This window comes from Salvelinus fontinalis, chromosome 29 (genome assembly GCF_029448725.1).
Source record: "Salvelinus fontinalis isolate EN_2023a chromosome 29, ASM2944872v1, whole genome shotgun sequence".
Classification (NCBI taxonomy): Eukaryota; Metazoa; Chordata; class Actinopteri; order Salmoniformes; family Salmonidae; genus Salvelinus; species Salvelinus fontinalis.
In genome coordinates, this window is record NC_074693.1 from 37,154,379 (window position 1) to 37,176,327 (window position 21,949).

The 21,949-nt window shown below is 44.6% G+C and overlaps 1 protein-coding gene across 1 annotated transcript in view; it reads right to left on the reverse strand.

Annotated features, from left to right (window-relative positions):
- Nucleotides 1-21,949, reverse strand: part of LOC129827948 (alpha-1,3-mannosyl-glycoprotein 4-beta-N-acetylglucosaminyltransferase B-like) — a 229,780-nt gene that overhangs the window by 57,902 nt on the left and 149,929 nt on the right. Inside the window, exons 7-8 of the mRNA XM_055889251.1 lie at nucleotides 20,500-20,575; nucleotides 959-1,073 (exon numbers count right to left, since the gene is read on the reverse strand). Of these exons, the coding sequence (XP_055745226.1) occupies nucleotides 959-1,073; nucleotides 20,500-20,575 (191 nt within the window). The remainder of the gene's footprint in view (nucleotides 1-958; nucleotides 1,074-20,499; nucleotides 20,576-21,949) is intronic.

Here is a 21,949-nt window from a genome sequence, read left to right on the forward strand (position 1 = left end):
AGTGTCATACCCAAGAAGAGTCTGTATTCACTGCCAAAGGTGCTTAACAAAGTACTGAGTAAAGGGTCTGAATACTTATGTAAATGTGATATGGGACCAGGCCATGCGCTGGCTGTCAAAACCTCTTTACTTTGGGTCAAAATCAACTAGCTCCCTACGAGCCCCGAAAACACACGTTCCCCATTTTATCCCTGAAGATAACACGACAACTGAAAAGCTTTGGCCGCAATTTGTCCCCTCCAGCTCACTGTACTTGAAAGTTGGAACTGCTCTCACAAACCGAGACTGTGGCCTTGACTCTAAAATGTACTTCAACCCCATTCAAGTTCTGTATTTTCACATGCCAGCTACCCAACACTGATAGATTCCGGAAGATATAAGTAATTGATTACTCTCGACAGTATAATTACAGCAGAGATCAAATGGAGGTTGACGCTTCAATTAATTTTGGCGGCTTTAATTCAAAGTGGGTACTTTTAAATTGAGTTCTGACGAGTTGGAGGGAGCTTAAGAACAACTTTCCTGCCAAGCTGTAGATTTGATCATAACCTTCTGACTAAAATAGCTTACCTTTGCCATTACTCAGGATTATGCCTTTGAATAGCCGAGTGGCTTTCAAGTTTATGTGTCTTGCCCTATGTTCAAATATCAGTGTCCTAATTAGAGGTTCATTGTTAGTCCCTTTTTCGGGGCTGCCTTGGTAAGAATCTTAAGTCCTAAATCTTTAACTCACACATTCAGTATTAGAGCACTATAGGCTAGTTCTTCTGGCTGCAGTACGTTCGTGACATGGCTCTTTACCACACATAGGCACTCAAAAGCAGAGCGCTAGTAGGGCTAGCTCTTCTGGCTGTAGCTCTGTAACGTTGCCTTGGTGACACACTGAGTCATCGCTCGTTAACTCACACACTCAACAGTGGCACTATGCTAGCTTTTTTTGGCATGGGCTGAGGCTTACCAATGAAGCCCAGCTGGGAGAACTCCAAGATCATCCACTCGTCAGACGGCTGCTGCAGGGCAAAGTTCTTCATCGTGGTGAAATAATTCGGACGGGCCACAATGTCATCCTCCAGCTGAGAGAAAGTGAGAGAAGAAAAACGGGAAATAAAGACAAACATTCTGTTCTGTGCTTATTTCTCTCATTAACGTGACAATTCCCAGTCATTACGTTTAATTAAATACTAATTGGTGTAATTTGTAGCAATGGGGTTTTGTGATTGCAGCCATATGGCCATGACTATTCAATAATTGAAAACTCTGGAAGGGGTTGAAAACATTACACATCATGAATGACAATGTGAAATGAAGCTGTTTTACACATTTGTATGACTCAACATATTGTCTAGCGCAGTGGTTCCCAAACTTTTTATAGTCCCGTACCCCTTCAAACATTCAACTCCCAGCTGCATACCCCCTCTAGCACCAAGGTCAGCGCACTCTCAAATGTTGTTTTTTGTCATCATTGTAAGCCTGCCACACACACACTATACGATACATTTATTAAACATAAGAATGAGTTTTTGTCACAACCCGGCTCGTTAGACGTGACAAAGATCTCTCATAGGACCAGGGCACAAATAAAAATAATAATAATCAATCATTTTGCTCTTTATTTAACCATTTTACATATAAAATCTTATTTGTTCATCAAAAATTGTGAATAACTCACCACAGATTAATGAGAAGAGTGTGTTTGAAAGGATGCATGTAACTCTGCAATGTTGGGTTGTATTGGAGAGAGTCTCAGTCTTAAATCATTTTCCACCCAAAGTCAGTGCCTGTATTTAGTTTTCATGCTAGTGAGGGCTGAGAATTCACTCTCACATACAGTGGGGCAAAAAAGTATTTAGTCAGCCACCAATTGTGCAAGTTCTCCCACTTAAAAAGATGAGAGAGGCCTGTAATTTTCATCATCTTCAACTATGACAGATAAAATGAAAAAAAAAAAACCCAGAAAATCACATTGTAGGATATTATTATTTTTTTATTTTTTTATTTAATTTTCTCCCCTCTTCTCCCCAATTTTCATGGTATCCAATCGCTAGTAATTACTATCTTGTCTCATCGCTACAACTCCCGTACGGGCTCGGGAGAGACGAAGGTCGAAAGCCACGCGTCCTCCGAAGCACAACCCAACCAAGCCGCACTGCTTCTTAACACAGCGCGCCTCCAACCCGGAAGCCAGCCGCACCAATGTGTCGGAGGAAACGCCGTGCACCTGGCCCCCTTGGTTAGCTCGCACTGCGCCCGGCCCGCCACAGGAGTCGCTGGAGCGCGATGAGACAAGGATATCCCTACCGGCCAAACGCTCCCTAACCCGGACGACGCTAGGCCAATTGTGCGTCGCCCCACGGACCTCCCGGTCGCGGCCGGCTGCGACAGAGCCTGGGCGCGAACCCAGAGACTCTGGTGGCGCAGCTAGCACTGCGTTGCAGTGCCCTAGACCACTGCGCCACCCGGGAGGCCCTCATTGTAGGATTTTTTATGAATTTATTTGCAAATTATGGTGGAAAATAAATATTTGGTCAATAACAAAAGTTTATCTCAATACTTTGTTATATTCCCTTTGTTGGCAATGACAGAGGTCAAACGTTTTCTGTAAGTCTTCACAAGGTTTTGCAGATCTGCAGATCTCCTCTAGAGCAGTAATGTTTTGGGGCTGTTGCTGGGCAACACGGACTTTCAACTCCCTCCAAAGATTTTCTATGGGGTTGAGATCTGGAGACTGGCTAGGCCACTCCAGGACCTTGAAATGCTTCTTACGAAGCCACTCCTTCGTTGCCTGGGCGGTGTGTTTGGGATCATTGTCATGCTGAAACACCCTGCCACGTTTCCTCTTCAATGCCCTTGCTGATGGAAGGAGGTTTTCTCTCAAAATCTCACGATACATGGCCCCATTCATTCTTTCCTTTACACGGATCAGTCGTCCTGGTCCCTTTGCAGAAAAACAGCCCCAAAGCATGATGTTTCCACCCCCATGCTTCACAGTAGGTATGGTGTTCTTTGGATGCAACTCAGCATTCTTTGTCCTCCAAACATGACGAGTTGAGTTTTTACCAAAAAGTTCTATTTTGGTTTCATCTGACCATATGACATTCTCCCAATCTTCTTCTGGATCATCCAAATGCTCTCTAGCAAACTTCAGACGGGCCTGGGCATGTACTGGCTTAAGCAGGGGGACACTTCTGGCACTGCAGAATTTGAGTCCCTGGCGGCGTAGTGTGTTACTGATGGTAGGCTTTGTTACTTTGGTCCCAGCTCTCTGCAGGTCATTCACTAGGTCCCCCCATGTGGTTCTGGGATTTTTGCTCACCGTTCTTGTGATCATTTTGACCCCACGGGGTGAGATCTTGCGTGGAGCCCCAGATCGAGGGAGATTATCAGTGGTCTTGTATGTCTTCCATTTCCTAACAATTGCTCCCACAGTTGATTTCTTCAAACCAAGCTGCTTACCTATTGCAGATTCAGTCTTCCCAGCCTGGTGCAGGTCTACAATTTTGTTTCTGGTGTCCTTTGACAGCTCTTTGGTCTTGGCCATAGTGGAGTTTGGAGTGTGACTGTTTGAGGCTGTGGACAGGTGTCTTTTATACTGATAACAAGTTCAAACAGGTGCCATTAATACAGGTAACCAGTGGAGGACAGAGGAGCCTCTTAAAGAAGAAGTTACAGGTCTGTGAGAGCCAGAACTCTTGCTTGTTTGTAGGTGACCAAATACTTATTTTCCACCATAATTTGCTAATAAATTCATTAAAAATCCTACAATGTGATTTTCTGGATTTCTTTTCCTCATTTCGTCTGTCATAGTTGAAGTGTACCTATGATGAAAATTACAGGCCTCTCTCATCTTTCTAAGTGGGAAAACTTTCACAATTGGTGGCTGACTAAATACTTTTTTGCCCCACTGTAGGTACGTGGTTGCAAAGGGCATTAGAGTCTTAACAGCGCGATTTGCCAAGGCAGGATACTCTGAGCGCAGCCGAATCCAGAAATCTGGCAGTGGCTTCTGATTAAATTACATTTTCACAGAACTGCTTGTTGCAATTTCGATGAGGCTCTCTTGTTCAGATATTGGTAAGTGGACTGGAGGAAGGGCTTGAAAGGGATAACGAATCCAGTTGTTTGTGTCATCCATTTCGAGGAAAGTACCTGCATAAATGCACACCTAACTCACTCAGGTGCTTTGCTATATCACATTTGACATTGTCCGTAGGCTTGAGTTAATTTGCATACAAAAAAAATCATACAATGATGGAAGGACCTGTGTGTTCTCCTTGTTAATGCAGACAGAGAAGAGCTCCAACTTCTTAGCCTCAATTTTGTCCCGCGCATTGAATATAGTTGCGTATAGTCCCTTGTAATCCTAGATTCAGATCATTCAGGCAAGAAAAAATATCACCCAGATAGGCCAGTTGTGTGATAAACTCGCCATCGTGCAAGCAGTCAGACAAGTGAAAATTATGGTCAGTAAAGACAAACGTGTCAATACTTTGCCCCTTGATAACCAGCGCACTTCTGTATGTTGTAAAAGCGTTGCCCATTTCATTGCAAATTGCATAAAATACGAGAGTTCAGGGGCCTTGCTTTAACAAAGTTAACCATTTTCACTGTAGTTTTTCAAGCTGTCAGGCATTCCCTTGGCAGCAAGAGCCTCTCGGTGGATGCTGCAGTGTACCCAAGTGGCGTCGGGAGCAACTGCTTGCAAGTGCGTTACCACTCCACTATGTCTCCCTGTCATGGCTTTTGCGCTATCAGTACAGACACCAACATGAGCAGCAGCTACGTTTGGCTACATACGGACCACTGGTGGAATTCCCGTGAGAGAGTAACGGTTGATGTGATTGGATGTTCATTATTTGACTAGGCTACCTGTATTTGACATTGTGTTGTTATTTCGCTGGAAACTAGAAGGTCACATTTTATTTTTGGCAGTGAAACGAGGCTACTCAGGCAAGAAAAAAAATTCACCCAAATGTGTAGCCCCGTTAAAAAATATAAATGGATTGTTTGAAAATGTAAAAATAAATAAATAAAAAGAATCTTTAAAAAAAATATATATATATATTTGGCGTACCCAGGACAGCATTCAAGTTTATTTTATATAGCCCTTCGTACATCAGCTAATATCTCGAAGTGCTGTACAGAAACCCAGCCTAAAACCCCAAACAGCAAACTGGCATTGCCCCCAGTTTGGGAATAGCTGGTCTAGTACAATTACGTCATCACTTTGTCTGTACACTCTTTCCTTTATCCTCTTACAATTTTTTTTGTAAGCAACTCATTTTTAAAGCTTCAATAGACTTGAGCAGGAAATGACACACGACCGCAAAATCAATCAAATAAATTATATTTGTCACATGCTTTGTAAACAACAGGTGTAGACTCCGACTCTAAACTACAACTAATTAACGCAAAAAAACAAAAAGAGAAAACAAAAAGAAAAAAAGACAGCTCGACAGCCATGTTGAGAGAAGTGACGGCTGCTCTGTGTGTGTCACTAAACAGATGAGGTGATTAGGAAAGAATAAACTGTGGCATAATGCGCTCCTCTCCTATCTGAGGCAAGGCGCCAGCACTGGGCCCACGCAACCCCTGTCACTTCCCATCTCACGCGCTTCCCTCTCGCCCCCTGTTCTCCTGCCGCATGTGGGGACCGAGGTGGAGACAGCCTGGATACATGTTTTGCAACTTGGACGCAGAGCGAGGGTGATACTGTACATTGGGCTGCAACAGATGGCCGTTATCCTATTCCCAGGCGGTGGCGGAATAAACATGCCTGTTTCCATCGGTTTCCATTTTCCATTGACATTTTAGTCATTTAGCAGAAGCTCTTATCCAGAGCGACTTACAGTTAGTGCATTCATCTTTATATAGCTGGGGGGACAACCACATATCTCAGTCATAGTAAGAACATTTTTCCTAAATTAAGCTGTGGGAATAATCAAGATAATCTGTGAGGAGGTAGGGTTTCAAGCATTTTTGGAAGATGGGCAAGGACTCTGCTGTCCTAACGTCAGAGGTAAGCTCATTCCACCAAAAGGGTGCCAGGACAGAGAAGAGCTTTGACTGGGCTGAGCGGAACTTGACCCCCGTAAGGGTGGGAGGGCCAAGAGAGAGGAGGTGGCAGAATGGAGTGCTCGGGTTGGGGTGTAAGGTTTGAGTATAGCCTGAAGGTACATGTTTCCATCCGAGTGGCTAAAGTCTGCCTGGCAACAAGGAGCGCGTGTGTGTTTAAGCATATACACCTGTTTTGTTTGTTTGTCTGTTTGCTTGTTTAACCTGTCTGTGTTATAGTGTCAAGTAGAGGGCACCCTTTTGAAGTTGCAGATACAGGTAACTGATTCTACAAGTGTCTGGAACATAATTGGAGGGATGCAACACTATTCTTCCACGAGAAATTTCATCATTTGGTGTTTTGTTGATGGTGGTGGAAAGTGTTGAGTTGAGATCTGACTGAGACGGCCATGGCATGTGGTTTACATGGTTTTCATTCTCATCAAACCATTCAGTGACCATCTGTGCCCTGTGGATGGGGACATTGTCATCCTATGGGGGCATAGCCAAAATAATGGGCAAAATAATGGCCTGACCAGCATTTTTATACATGACCCTAAGCATGATGGGATGCTAACAGCTTAATCAACTCAGGAACCACAATTGTGTGGAAGCACCTGCTTTAAATATACATTGTATCCCTTCATTTACTCAAGTGTTTCCATTATTTTGTCAGTTACCTGCATGTTGGATTGTGTTGCAGGTGTGGATTTGAACCTGTTTGTTTTAATGTTTCCTTACACAGTTACTATCACCGAGGCGGAGGCCCAAACACTGCATAAAGATGGACAGAGTTTAACCCTTTGGTCTGCTCGCCCACAATCAATTGTGTCTGCAGCCTTCCTTGGTGATGAGGAGAACATATCACCCAAACGGAACTTCCTGAGGTAGACTCTTTCAAGCCCCTCGCCTCCAGAGGTTTTGCATTGTTTATATCTTAATGTACATAGTCTACTGCCAAAAATCGAGATTTGCCTGCCAAAAAGAGTAATGCAGGAGTTTTATGTTTCACAGAGACTTGGCTAGACTTGGCTAGATCCTTCCGTCAAAGACTCAGAAATAGAAAACTTCCTAATTACCCGAAAGGAAAGAAATCGGAGAGGAGGGGGTGTGTACATTAATGTCAGAGCAGACATTGGTTTTAATATGAGAACGGATTTAAATCACGATTGCATGGAAGCAGTTTGGCTGGATATATTATTACCTAAAAGCAAACCAATCTTTACAGGGACTTTGTATAGACCTCCAGACCGGAGTTACTTTTATGAGATCCTTGAAAATGTGTGTACTGCCCACTCTGAAGTTTCTAAACTCTGAAGTGATTCTACTGAGTGATGTAAATGCTGATGTAGTGAACATGAGCTGCCCCCTGTATAAGGCCTTGTCTAACTTTTGAAAAACGTTCTGTTTGACTCGGTTGATAAATGAGCCTACAAGAATCTGTGACACCAGTCAGACTGACATTGATCTCATTATTGTATAACACAAGATATCCAAAAGTGGTATAATTGCAAATAGAATTAGTGACCATTTCTTAATACACCGCACTAGGAAAGTGAGGGGGGAACTGGAAAATTGCCACAATACGATCAGGACAAGATCCTTCAAAAACTATGACAAAAAACACGATTTAATGAACTACTAGGACAGTCTGACAGGTCTGATGTATTGGAAAGTGAGGGTGTGGATAGAGCATGAGAACTCTTCCAAGGTAAATTTGTCAGTACTGTGGACAAGCTGGCACCCCTAAAAGTGAAGAGGATCAAACAAAGGCCAAAATCCTGGATCAGTAGGGAAATCCTTCCATCACCTTGAGAAACGATGCTCGAAAAGACCGAGGTCAAAATAGCCAGATTCCTTCACTCAATACAAACAGGAATACAGTTCAAAGGCTGGTTGACGAAGCAAAACTGTCCTTCTACAAGAGCAAGATCCAGGACAATATAAAGGACCCCAGGGGACTTTGGAAGACTCAAGGACCTAGCAACATGTCAAACAGCATTGGACTGAACATCAATGGTAATGTTACCTTTTACAGAGCACAGGTGGCTGATAAATGAGTTCAATTGGTTTTTCAACACCATTGCCAGCAACCTTGTTGATCAACACCCAGAATGCTCTGGCATCTTTGGAAACCATCATATTCAAATCTATTATTCAGTTAAGGGCGTCTCCGAAGGACAGTTAGCATTTCCCCAGGTTTCAACTGTAGATGTTACAAATATGCTTAAAGATCTTGACAAACAGAAAGCCACAGAACTGGATAACATCCCAGCTAGATTCCTGAGTGATGCTGCTGATCCTATTGGACCTTATGTAACACACACCATCAACCTTTCCATTCAACATGGTAAGGTGCCACAAGAGTTGAAACATGCAAGAGTTGTTCCTTTACACAAGAAAGGAAGCTAAGTTGAAAAAGGGAACTACAGAACAGTGTCAATCTTGTGTGTTGTTATTTTATATTACCTTCAGCCTGGTTTAAGACATTCCTATTCTACCGACACTTGTTTACTATACCTGAGAGATTTTAGCTAGCAAGAAATTTACAAGGGAAACTTCTGTAGTATGGTGATACTTGACCTACAAAGATTTGGCACCAACTCCTTATTATGGGATGTCACGCCCTGGCCTTAGTATTATTGGTTTTCTTTATTATTTTAGTTAGGTCAGGGTGTGACATGGGGAATGTTTTTGTTTTGTTGGTTTTGGGTGTTGTTTATGGTAAAGGGGTTGTGTATAGTATATGGGTTTGTGTGGAGTACAGGTTTCTAGTATTGTCTATGTATGTTTAGTTGTCTAGGAGAGCCTTATTTAGGGTAGCCATAGGCTCTCATTGGTTGTGGGTAATTGTCTATGTAGAACGTTTGTAGCCTGTGTGTGTATGTGCACAACGTTATTTAGCTTCACGGTCGTTTGTTGTTTTGTATAGTTTGTTAAAGTGTGTCGTGTTTATTTTCGTCATCTTTTAAAAATAAAAGAAGATGGCATATTTTCCAACTGCTGCGTTTTGGTCCGTCAATCCGCCACACGATCGTGACAGAATTACCCACCATAGGACCAAGCGGCATGACCAGCGGCAACAGGAGAAATACAAGGATTCATGGACATGGGAGGAAATTTTAGACCGGGAGGTACCAGGAGAATATAACCGCCCCAAAGCTGAGCTGGAGGCAGCGAAAGCAGAGAGGCGGCGATATGAGGAGCTAGCTCGGAGACAGGAAAAGGAACCTACAAAGGATCTGGGCTACACTACGTGGGAGGAGATCGACAGGTGGGCGATCAACCCAGGGAGAGTACCGGAGCCCGCCTGGGATTCTCTGGCGCAGTGCGAGGAGGGATACCGGCGAATGGAGGCAGCACGACGAAGCGGTAGGAAGCCTGTGGGAAAACCCAAAAAAAATATTTGGGGGGGGCTTAAAGGGAGAGTGGCGAAGTCAGGTAGGAAACCTGCGCCTACTCCCTGTAATTACCGTGGAGAGCGAGAGTACGGGCAGACACCGTGTTACGCAGTAGAGCGCACGGTGTCTCCTGTACGTGTGCATAGCCCGGTGCGGGTTATTCCACCTCCCCGCACTGGCAGGGCTAGATTGAGTATTGAGCCGGATGTCATGAAGCCGGTCCTACATATCTGGCCACCAGTGCGTCTCCTCGGGCCGGTTTACATGGCACCAGCCTTACGCATGGTGTCCCCGGTTCGCCTACATAGCCCGGTGCGGGTTATTCCACCTCCCCGCACTGGTCGGGCAACGGGGAGCATTCAACCAGGTAAGGTTGGTCAGGCTCAATGCTCAAGGGAGCCAATACGCCTGCACGGTCCGGTATTTCCGGCGCCACCTCCCCGCCCCAGTTCAGTGCCACCAGTGGCTATACCACGTAACAGGCTTCCAGTGTGTCTCCAGAGCCCTGTTCCTCCTCCACGCACTCGTCCTATGGTGCGTGTCTCCAGCCCGGTATCACCAATTCCGGCACCACGCACTAAGCCTCTTGTGCGTCTCCAGAGTCCTGTGCATCCTGTTGCTGCTCCCCGCATTAGCCCTGAGATGCGTGTCCCCAGTCCGGTACCACCAGTTCCGGCCCCACGCACTAGGCCTAATGTGCGTCCCCAGGGTCCAGTATGCCCTGTTCCTGCTCCCCGCACTAGCCCTGAGATGCGTGTCCCCAGCCCGGTGCCACCAGTCCCGGCACCACGCACCAGGCCTACAGTGCGCCTCAGCCGGCAGGAGTCTGCCGTCTGCACAGCGATGACTGAACTGCTCGTCTCCCCAGCGCCATCTGAGCCATCCGTCTCCCCAGCGCCATCTGAGCCATCCGTCTCCACAGCGCCATCTGAGCCATCCGTCTGCAATGAGCCTGCAAAGCCGCCCGTCTGCCATGAGCCTGCAAAGCCGCCCGTCTGCCATGAGCCCACTGAGCCGTCCGCCAGACAGGAGCCGCTAGAGCCGCCAGCCAGACAGGAGCCGCTAGAGCCGTCCGTCAGACAGGATCTGCCAGAGCCGCCAACCAGACAGGATCTGCCAGAGCCGCCAACCAGACAGGATCTGCCAGAGCCGCCAACCAGACAGGAGCAGCCAGATCAGTCAGCCAGCCATGAGCAGCCAGATCCGTCAGCTAGCCATGAGCAGCCAGATCCGTCAGCTAGCCATGAGCAGCCAGATCCGTCAGCTAGCCATGAGCAGCCAGATCCGTCAGCTAGCCATGAGCAGCCAGATCCGTCAGCTAGCCATGAGCAGCCAGATCCGTCAGCTAGCCATGAGCAGCCAGATCCGTCAGCTAGCCATGAGCAGCCAGATCCGTCAGCTAGCCATGAGCAGCCAGATCCGTCAGCCAGCCATGGGCCATCCCTCAGTCCGGAGCTGCAGTCCCTCAGTCCGGAGCTGCCATTCTTCAGTCCGGAGCTGCCCCTTATCCTGGTGCTGCCCCTTACCCTGGTGCTGCCCCTTACCCTGGTGCTGCCCCTTACCCTGGTACTGCCCCTGACCCTGGTACTGTCCCTGACCCTAGTACTGCCCCTGACCCTGGTACTGCCTCTTACCCTGGTACTGCCCCTTAGTCCGGAACTGCCCCTGAATGCAATGGGGTTAAGGTGGAGGGGGGTCGTTTGGAGGAAGCCTAGGAGGTGTTTAGGTACTGTGGTGACGTGGGGACCGCGACCAGAGCCGGAGCCGCCACCGTGGATGGAAGCCCACCCAGACCCTCCCCTAGACTGTGTATGGTGCGCCCGGAGTTCGCGCCTCAAGGGGGGGGTTATGTCACGCCCTGGCCTTAGTATTATTGGTTTTCTTTATTATTTTAGTTAGGTCAGGGTGTGACATGGGGAATGTTTTTGTTTTGTTGGTTTTGGGTGTTGTTTATGGTAAAGGGGTTGTGTATAGTATATGGGTTTGTGTGGAGTACAGGTTTCTAGTATTGTCTATGTATGTTTAGTTGTCTAGGAGAGCCTTATTTAGGGTAGCCATAGGCTCTCATTGGTTGTGGGTAATTGTCTATGTAGAACGTTTGTAGCCTGTGTGTGTATGTGCACAACGTTATTTAGCTTCACGGTCGTTTGTTGTTTTGTATAGTTTGTTAAAGTGTGTCGTGTTTATTTTCGTCATCTTTTAAAAATAAAAGAAGATGGCATATTTTCCAACTGCTGCGTTTTGGTCCGTCAATCCGCCACACGATCGTGACATGGGAAAAGTCATGCATAACAGGGTCCAAAGGGTGGATGTGGGTGTGACACTGTCTGATACTAAGGAGATAAACCGTGGTGCCACCCGCATGGGAGCATTTTATTTTGCTTTACATAAAAGACATGGACTCTGCCTCTTCATGCCCTCTGTTCCTATATGTGGATGATTCTGCCCTCTTGGTTTCACATAAGAATAAGGAGACTGTTGAAAAGACCCGAAGCAGCGAACTGACTAAGTGGTTATCCGACAACAAACTGTCTCTGCATTTAGGCAAGACAGAATGTACCCTGTTTGGTTCTAAACACAAAGTGAGACACTCTTCCAACTTCTCGGTGAAGTGTAATGGTGTATTGGTGAAGGAAGAATGCTCTGTTACATGCTTGGGATGTGAACTGAGCCAACACATGACAGGTGAACTCATGGCTCTGAAGTTCATTGGCCAAGTTCCTGGATACAGAGACTATGATGACCCTGGCATCTCTGATACAGTCCCACTATGACTATGCTTGTATCTCATGGTTCAGTGGCATACAACACATCTGAATGACAAATTTTAAACAGCCCAAAACAAACTAATGAGAATTATACTCAAGTTCAGCCCTAATAATTTCAGGTGAACTGAACTGGCTTCCAGTTGATGTCCGGGTGGTGCAGATCAAACGGTTGATGGTTTTTAATGCTATAAATGACCTTGCCCTCAGTCATCTGTCTGGTTATTTTAATTTCATTAGAGACACTCAAGGCCATCACACCAGATCCAGTGTTGCCAATATCAGACCGCTGCGCTATAGGAGCATGGCTGGAAAAAGCTATTTCCTTAACACAGCTATAGAATAATTGAATGGGGTACCAAACCATATGAAATATGCTTCTGGATGAGCATTTACTTGTTTGCTTATGGCCGTATACAGCTTGTTTAGTGCTGTCTTAGTGCCAGCAACGGTTTGTGATGGTAAATAAACAGCTTTGAAAAATATAGATGAAATCTCTCTTCGAAACAGTGTGGTCTACAGCTTATAGTGAAATAATCTACCTCAGGCGAGCAAAACCTTGAGACTTCCTTAATATTAGATTTCGTGCACCAGCTGTTATTGACAAATGGACGCAGACCGCCACCCCTTGACTTACCGGAGGCAGCTGTTCTATCTTGCCGATGCATGGAAAACCAAGCCAGCTGTATGTTATCCATGTCGTCGTTCAGCCACGACTATGTGAAACATAAGATATTACAGTTTTTAATGTCCCGTTGGTAGGATAGTCTTGATCTGAGCTCTTCCAGTTTATTATCCAATGATTGGACGTTGGCTAATAGGACTAATGGTAGAGAAGCATTACTCACTCGCCGTCGGATCCTTACAAGTCACCCCAACCTACGTCCCCGATATCTTTGTCTCTTCTTCATGCAAATGACGGGATTTGGGACTTGTCCGGAGTCTGAAGTAAATCCTTTGCGTCTGACTCGTTATACAAAAGATCTTTGTCCAGTACGAGGTGAGTAAACGCAGTTCGGATAACCAGAAGCTCTTTTCGGTCAAAAGAGACGGTGGCAGAAACAATATGTACAAAATAAGTTACAAATAACGCAAAAAAACAAACACAATTGCACAATTGGTTAGGAGCCCGTAAAACAGCAGCCATCTCCTCCGGCGCCATTCTATTTCTCTGTAAACAATTTACCAACATACTTTCAGCATGCTTATAGAGAAGGGCACTCAATATGTACTGCACAGACACAAATGACTGATGATTGGTTGAAAGAAATTGATAAGAAGATTGTAGGAGCTGTACTGTTAGATTTCAGTGCAGCCTTTGAAACTATATTACTGAGCATAAACTGTGGTTGAAAAAATTTATCAGTTATGGCTTTTCAACCTCAGAGCTATCTATCTAATAAAACTGGTGTGATGGCTGTTTTCTTTAATGGAAGCTTCTCTCATGTCAAACATGTAAAGTGTGGTGTACCACAGGGCAGCTCTCTACTCTTTTCTATTTTTACCAATGATCTGCCACAAGCAACAAACAAAGCATGTGTGTCCATGTATGATGATGCAACCATATACAGTGCATTCGGAAAGTATTCAGGCACCTTGACTTTTTCCACATTTTGTTACTTTACAGCCTTGTTCTAAAACAGAATACAATACCCTAAAATGCAAAGCAAAAAGGTTTGTATAATTGTTTTTGCAAATGTATTAAAAATACAAAACGGAAATATCACATTTACATAAGTATTCAGACACTTTACTCAGTACTTTGTTGAAACACCTTTTGCTGCGATTACAGCCTCGAGATTTCTTGGGTATGACGCTACAAGCTTGGCAAACCTGTTTCTAAAATGTTTATTTAACCTTTATTTAACCAGGAAAAGCCCATTGAGACCGAGTCTCTTTTTCAAGGGAGACCTGGCCAAGGCAGCAGCAACAATCAATACATACAACAATACAACATGATCCAGCCTAAAAAAAAAGCATTTACACTCCTCCGTAACAGAGTCTCCCATTCATATTTTAAATTCATTCAGTGGCACTAACATATCTAGATGAAGCATGGATTGTAGACTATTCCATGCCTCTGGTGCACAAGAAGAGAAGGCAGTCATGCCTAATACTGTGAATGTCCTGGGGACTTTAAGTAGCAACAACCTAGCAGACAGGGTATGGTAACTGCTGGTGGTGAAGGAGACCAGACTACGGAGGTAAAGAGGGAGTTTACCCAACAGGGCTTTGTAGATGAACACATACAAATGTATCTTTCTGTGCATATAAAGTGAAGTCCAATCTACCATTTGGTACAAGGTGCAATGGTGGATGAGTGACTTGGCATTTGTAATAAAGCGCAAGGATGCATGATAAACAGAGTCCAGTCTCTGTAAGACAAATGAGGTTGCATTCATATACAACAAGTCACCATAATAAATTCCAGAGAGAAAAGTTGCCTGAACAAGCTTCTTTCTAGCCATAAGTGGGAAGCAAGCCATATTACGAAAATAAAAACCCAATTTCAATTTAAGCTTTGTCACAAGATTATCCACATGAACTTTAAAGGACAACTTGTCATCCTTCCAAATACCTGTATTTGGGGAGTTTCTCCCATTCTTCTCTGCAGATCCTCTCAAGCTCTGACAGGTTGGATGGAGAGTGTCGCTGCACAGCTATTTCCAGGTCTCTCCAGAGATGTTTGATCGGGTTCAAGTCCGCGCTCTGGCTAGGCCACTCAAGGACATTCAGAGACTTGTCCCAAAGCCACTCCTGAATTTTCTTGGCTGTGTGCTTAGGGTCGGTCATTGTCCTGTTGGAAGGTGAACCTTCGCCCCAGTCTGAGGTCCTGGGCGCTCTGGAGCAGGTTTTCATCAAGGACATCTCCGTACTTTGCTCCATTCATCTTTCCCTCAATCCTGACTAGTCTTCCAGTCCCTGCCTCTGAAAAACATATCCTCAGCATGATGCTGCCACCACCATGCTTTACTGTAGGGATGGTGCCAGGTTTCCTCCAGACGTGACACTTGGCATTCAGGCCAAAGAGTTAAATCTTGGTTTCATCAGACCAGAGAATCTTGTTTCTCATGATCTGAGAGTCTTAGGTGCCTATTGGCAAACTCAGAGCGGGCTTTCATGTGCCTTTTACTGAGGAGTGGCTTCCGTCTGGCTTCCGTCTGACATAAAGGCCTGATTGGTGGAGTGCAACAGAGATAGATGATTGTCCTTCTAGAAGGTTCTCCCAAATCCATAGAGAAACTATTGAGCTCTGTCAGAATGATCATCGGTTTCTTGGTCACCTCGCTGACCAAGGCCCTTCTCCCCCGATTTCTCAGTTTGGCCAGGCAGCCAGCTCTAGGAAGAGTTTTGGTGGTTCCAAACGTCTTCCATTTAAGGATGGAGGCCAATGTGTTCTTGGGGACCTTCAATGCTGAATAATTGTGTTGGTACTCTTCCCCAGATATGTGCCTCAACACAATCCTGTCTTGGAGCTCTACAGACAATTCCTACGACCTCATGGCTTGGTATTTGCTCTGACATGCACTGTACACTTTCCAAATCCCGTCCAGTCAATTGAATTTACCACAGGTGGACTCCAATTAAGTTGTTGAAACATCTCAAGGATGATCAATGGAAACAGGATGCATCTGAGCTCAATTTCAAGTGGGCAAAGGGTCTGAATACTTATGTAAATTAGCTATTTCTGTATTTTTTTGCAAACATTTCTAAAAAAAAATGTTTTTCCCTTTGTCATTATGTGGTATTGCGTGTAGATTGAAGAGGAATTTATTTTATTTAATCAATTTTAGAATAAGGCTTTAACGTAACAAAATGTGGAAAAATAGTGAGCATATTTTCCGAATGGACTGTACGTGCCAGTGACTGTAAAACCCTTAACAAAGAGTTGCAGTCAGTTTTAGAATGGGTTGCCAGTAATAAACTGGTACTCAACATCTCTTAAACTAAGAGCATTGTATTTAGTACAAATCATTCCTTAAGTTCTAGACCGCTGAATCTGGTAATAAAGGGTGTGGCTGTTGAACAAGTTGAGGAGACTAAATGTGACCCACCACCTGGATTCGGTCCTATGTAGCAAAGTTTGAAATGCTGTTTATTTTACAATGGATAAAAGTAGAGACTCAGAGCTAGAAATGTATATATCATACACTGCAGTTAAGGAAAAATGGGAAAGAAATTCTGCCTTGAAAGTTGATAAACATGTCACCCCACTTTTGAGAAATGGCCCTTGAATGTGTTGGTTACCTACTGCAGAGCTCTTCTTTGTCAGCAACCTTCACACCCTCTTTCAGTATTCTCATGTGAGGCCATGTGCTAAACAGAGTGTATAGTAAACAACCAAAGATTTCAAGACTAAAAGTGGTAAACTGTGAACTGTGAACCATCAGATCCTCCTCTTCACCCTCTCCGAGTTGGGCATCTCCGGCGCGGCCCACGCTTGGATTGCGTCCTACCTGACAGGTCGCTCCTACCAGGTGGCGTGGCGAGAATCTGTCTCCTCACCACGCGCTCTCACCACTGGTGTCCCCCAGGGCTCTATTCTAGGCCCTCTCCTATTCTCGCTATACACCAAGTCACTTGGCTCTGTCATAACCTCACATGGTCTCTCCTATCATTGCTATGCAGACGACACACAATTAATCTTCTCCTTTCCCCCTTCTGATGACCAGGTGGCGAATCGCATCTCTGCATGTCTGGCAGACATATCAGTGTGGATGACGGATCACCACCTCAAGCTGAACCTCGGCAAGACGGAGCTGCTCTTCCTCCCGGGGAAGGACTGCCCGTTCCATGATCTCGCCATCACGGTTGACAACTCCATTGTGTCCTCCTCCCAGAGCGCTAAGAACCTTGGCGTGATCCTGGACAACACCCTGTCGTTCTCAACTAACATCAAGGCGGTGGCCCGTTCCTGTAGGTTCATGCTCTACAACATCCGCAGAGTACGACCCTGCCTCACACAGGAAGCGGCGCAGGTCCTAATCCAGGCACTTGTCATCTCCCGTCTGGATTACTGCAACTCGCTGTTGGCTGGGCTCCCTGCCTGTGCCATTAAACCCATACAACTCATCCAGAACGCCGCAGCCCGTCTGGTGTTCAACCTTCCCAAGTTCTCTCACGTCACCCCGCTCCTCCGCTCTCTCCACTGGCTTCCAGTTGAAGCTCGCATCCGCTACAAGACCATGGTGCTTGCCTACGGAGCTGTGAGGGGAACGGCACCTCAGTACCTTCAGGCTCTGATCAGGCCCTACACCCAAAAAAGGGCACTGCGTTCATCCACCTCTGGCCTGCTCGCCTCCCTACCTCTGAGGAAGTACAGTTCCCGCTCAGCCCAGTCAAAACTGTTCGCTGCTCTGGCACCCCAATGGTGGAACAAACCCCCTCACGACGCCAGGACAGCGGAGTCAATCACCACCTTCCGGAGACACCTGAAACCCCACCTCTTCAAGGAATACCTAGGATAGGATAAAGCAATCCTTCTGCCCCCCCCCCTAAAAGATTTAGATGCACTATTGTAAAGTGGCTGTTCCACTGGATGTCATAAGGTGAATGCACCAATTTGTAAGTCGCTCTGGATAAGAGCGTCTGCTAAATGACTTAAATGTAAATGGTAAAAGTAGTAGTAGCCTACAATAAAGAAAAAATGACACTATCTAGTCATTGGCCTATATCCTAATCTGACTTTGGTGCAGGTCATGTTGTCTTTCACAAACACACACTATATCAAATCAAATATATGTCTATTTGTCACATGCATAGAATACAAAAGGTGTAATACAGTAAAATGGTTACTTGCATATTTGCATAAAAATTGCCAAAGTTATCCCTTCTATAAATCTGGGGATACATTTACATTACATTTTAGTCATTTAGCAGACGCTCTTATCCAGAGCGACTTACAGTAGAGTGCATACATTTTATTACATTTTTTACATTTCATTACATACTGAGACAAGGATATCCCTACCGGCCAAACCCTCCCTAACCCGGACGACGCTATGCCAATTGTGCGTCGCCCCACGGACCTCCCGGTTGCGGCCGGCTGCGACAGAGCCTGGGCGCGAACCCAACCCAGCCCAGCCTGGACGCGAACCCAGAGACTCTGGTGGCGCAGCTAGCACTGCGATGCAGTGCCCTAGACCACTGCCCCACCCGGGATCCAAGATATTTGACAAATTATCACCCAATAACTGTATTACCATGTTTTTCTAAAATCCTAGAGAAAAATGGTATATAAGAGAATATTGAAACATTTAAATCAACACCGATATGGTTTTCGTAAAAACTAATCCTGATATGGCTCTTTTGCAATTTATCCAACGTGTTTGACATATAGTTTGATCATACAATATTACTTTCTAAATTGCATTTTTACGGTTTTCATGATTACACACATTGGCTATATAGTTATTTTCATGATAGAGAACAATTTGTTTATGCAAATTGCTGTGGGTCAAGGGTCAAGATATCCTGTGGTGTGCCACAGGGTTGGTTATTTGGACCTTTGTTATTCCTAATCTATATCAATGACCTTTCTGCTGTGTCTTCTACCATACAAATCTATATCAATGACCTTGCTGCTGTGTCTTCTACCGTACTTCCCATTCTCTTTGGTGATGATACCAATTTGATTTTATCACTCAAAAATGTTGATTCTATAGCTTAATTTACCCATATCTAATTTACTGTAATCTTGTCTAGGCCAGTACATTTGCCTCCTACCTACACAAATTACTCATCATACAAAATACATTTGGAAGACTAGCCACCTATTCTAATTACCTAGATCCACCAGCATCTTCGTTTAAGAAACGTAACATTTTGTCTATTTACGATATTAATGTATGGCAAGTATGCACTTTCCTCTACAAAATCATCATACCTCCCAGACAGTTTACCTCAACCCAACTATGAATTTTTCCAGATAAATTCTGAAATCCATCTATAAAACACAAGACACTGAGATAACCTTCACCCTCCCTACTGCCACACATCACATAGTCAATTCTCAATCAGATACAGAGGTACCATACTCTGAAATTCTTATCTTCACATTGCCAAAACCTCATCATCAACCTCAATAACTTTAAGCGAAGACTAGGGGTCAGCCTGATGAACCAAACTACTCAGTAATCTCCTCCATATACCCTAACGCTCATGCACACACACACACACACTTAAACAAAACGAATATTGTTCTTTTTTCCCTCCGTGATTACTGATCAAATCATTCATAATGAGTTGATTTTGTTATCTGTTTTAACAACCCTTTTTTATTTCTGTACTGATGTAATGCATATTGTTGTTTTTTTGTGGTGTGGTCTTCATATAAGCCCTTCGGCTTCCAACCACATCTGCACAATGTTTTTTAGAGCATGCTCTTCATTGTAATCAGAGGTCTAATATTAATACTATGCATGCCAGTCTCTCTTGGCTAAGAGTTGAGGAACGACTGACTGCATCACTTCTTGTTTTTATAACAAATATTAGTGTTGGAAATTCCAGATTGTTTGCAGAGTCAACTTACACACACACTTACCCCACCAGACATGCCACCAGGGGTCTTTTCATAGTCCCCAGGTCCAGAACAAATTCAAGGAAATGTACAGTATTATACAGAGCCGTGAGTGCATGGAACTCCCTTCCATCTCACATAGCGCAAGTGAACAGCAAACCTGGTTTTAAAAAACAAATAAAGCAACACCTCATACAACAACGTCTCTCCCCTATGTGACCTACTTGTTGTGTGTATGTGTAACTGATAGAGGCACACACACACACACACCACATGTTCATGTTTTTAAATGTATGTAAATTCTAAAGTATTTTGTCTGTAATTAATTTTTCACTATGTTTCGGACCCCAGTAAGACTAGCTGTCGCCATTGGCGTCGGCTAACGGGGATCCTAATAAATCAAATCAAAAATCTAAATGGCAGCCGCTCGTCGGCTCTCAGGAACGCAGCCTCAGCAGCGGGAAACGACTGGGGCAAATATTATTGCTGTGTCACCCTCACGATAGCTTTCTAGATTGCCTCTGTAGGACTATAGCTGTTGTTGAGTGCCACCTGTCCAAGGGTTATGTGAAATGGCTGCCCTGTGAGCAATGTAGTTCCAAGCACTGACGTGTCAGAACAATCTTTCCCAAGAACAAACAGTTCATAGTGTTTACACACTTCAAAGATTCTCATTTCACAATGCAGAATATACTCATTTCTTCAGTCTTTACAGAAAACACTGTAAACAAATGCATGCTGCAAGAGGCTTGAGGTTTCGTACCTGCACATAGTAGGTCCCTTTGGACTGGGCGTACATCATGAGGAAGCAGTAATCCAAATTCTGTTTTGTCCGCCATCTGGGGAGACAGAGGAGAATGACAGAGGATGCGATTAGATTCACAAACCCAAAACACACACACACTTCAGCATCAACACATGATCCACATCCAAACCTGCGTCCATGCTTACCGACAAGACAGAGGGAATTCATCCGACATACTACTATTTCATTGACATTCAGGCCTGGGTGCACGAGCCAGTGTCTCACTTTGGCATAACTCACTTTGTTATAACTCAGACACATAATGTAGGAACTGTGTTATCGTAAGAGTCAATAAATGGAAACAATAAGCTTCTGGTCGAAGCGGGGCAGTGCCCCTGGTCCTGTATCTTCCTGTGTAAGAGGAGAGCGAGGAGAAGCTGGAGGTGGATTAGTGGCTCCTGGTTCAGATGAGGAGCAGAACATGCGGTTGCCTTTGTCACTGGATACCAATGAGATGTTGAAAACGGAGAGGAGGAAAAACAACTCTTTGCCAAGTTACTGTCTTACAAATGTACTCACGCTCGATTCGATTAGCTATGCCTATGGGAACCAAATATAAGAATCTCTTGCGCGCACACACACACACACACACACACACACACACACACACACACACACACACACACACACACACACACACACACACACACACACACACACACACACACACACACACACACACACACACACACACACACACACACACTTTTTGGACGAGACACAGAGTAGCTTGTATAAACACACTGTGACGAAAATAGGCATCGATAACATGAAAAAGGGGAAAAGAACAAAACACTGATTAGAGCAGCCATACAGCAACTACTACACCAAGAGAAGAATGCCCCTCAACGCAACTCACTTCTCATAGTTTCACCCAATAAAATAGACGGCCCTCCGGCAGCACCATTCCTATGATCTGTTTGCCCGTTCAAATCTTACTTTACAATAACAACACGTGTAACGAATTGAGACATACGTAATCCTTCGCTAGATGGAAATAGTAGCCTAAATCATGTATATCGTGGCTATATAAAGATAAAGCAATTGTTTGAGGCAAACAAGGAGCAAATCGTATCCGTGTAGCCTAGGCCTACATCAAAGCTTGTACACAGAGTACACACCGAAACGTGTACCTATAACGGAAAACAACACAATTATGCTTGATTAGAGACCAATTCTGAAAAATTACGATATGCAAAACAGTCATTTCCTGAAGAAAGCCGTGTAAACATTTAAATCCAAATATTTGCTCTCTTTCTAACTGCTTGATAAGCTTTATGAATCTCAGCTGTGCCGGGAGATAGGCTTGGTGATGAACCACATCACATGCTCAATAAAGATTATGAGGTTCTCTCCCCTAAAGCCTTTATTCCCATCTGGTAAATAGATGATACATTCACCACGAGGA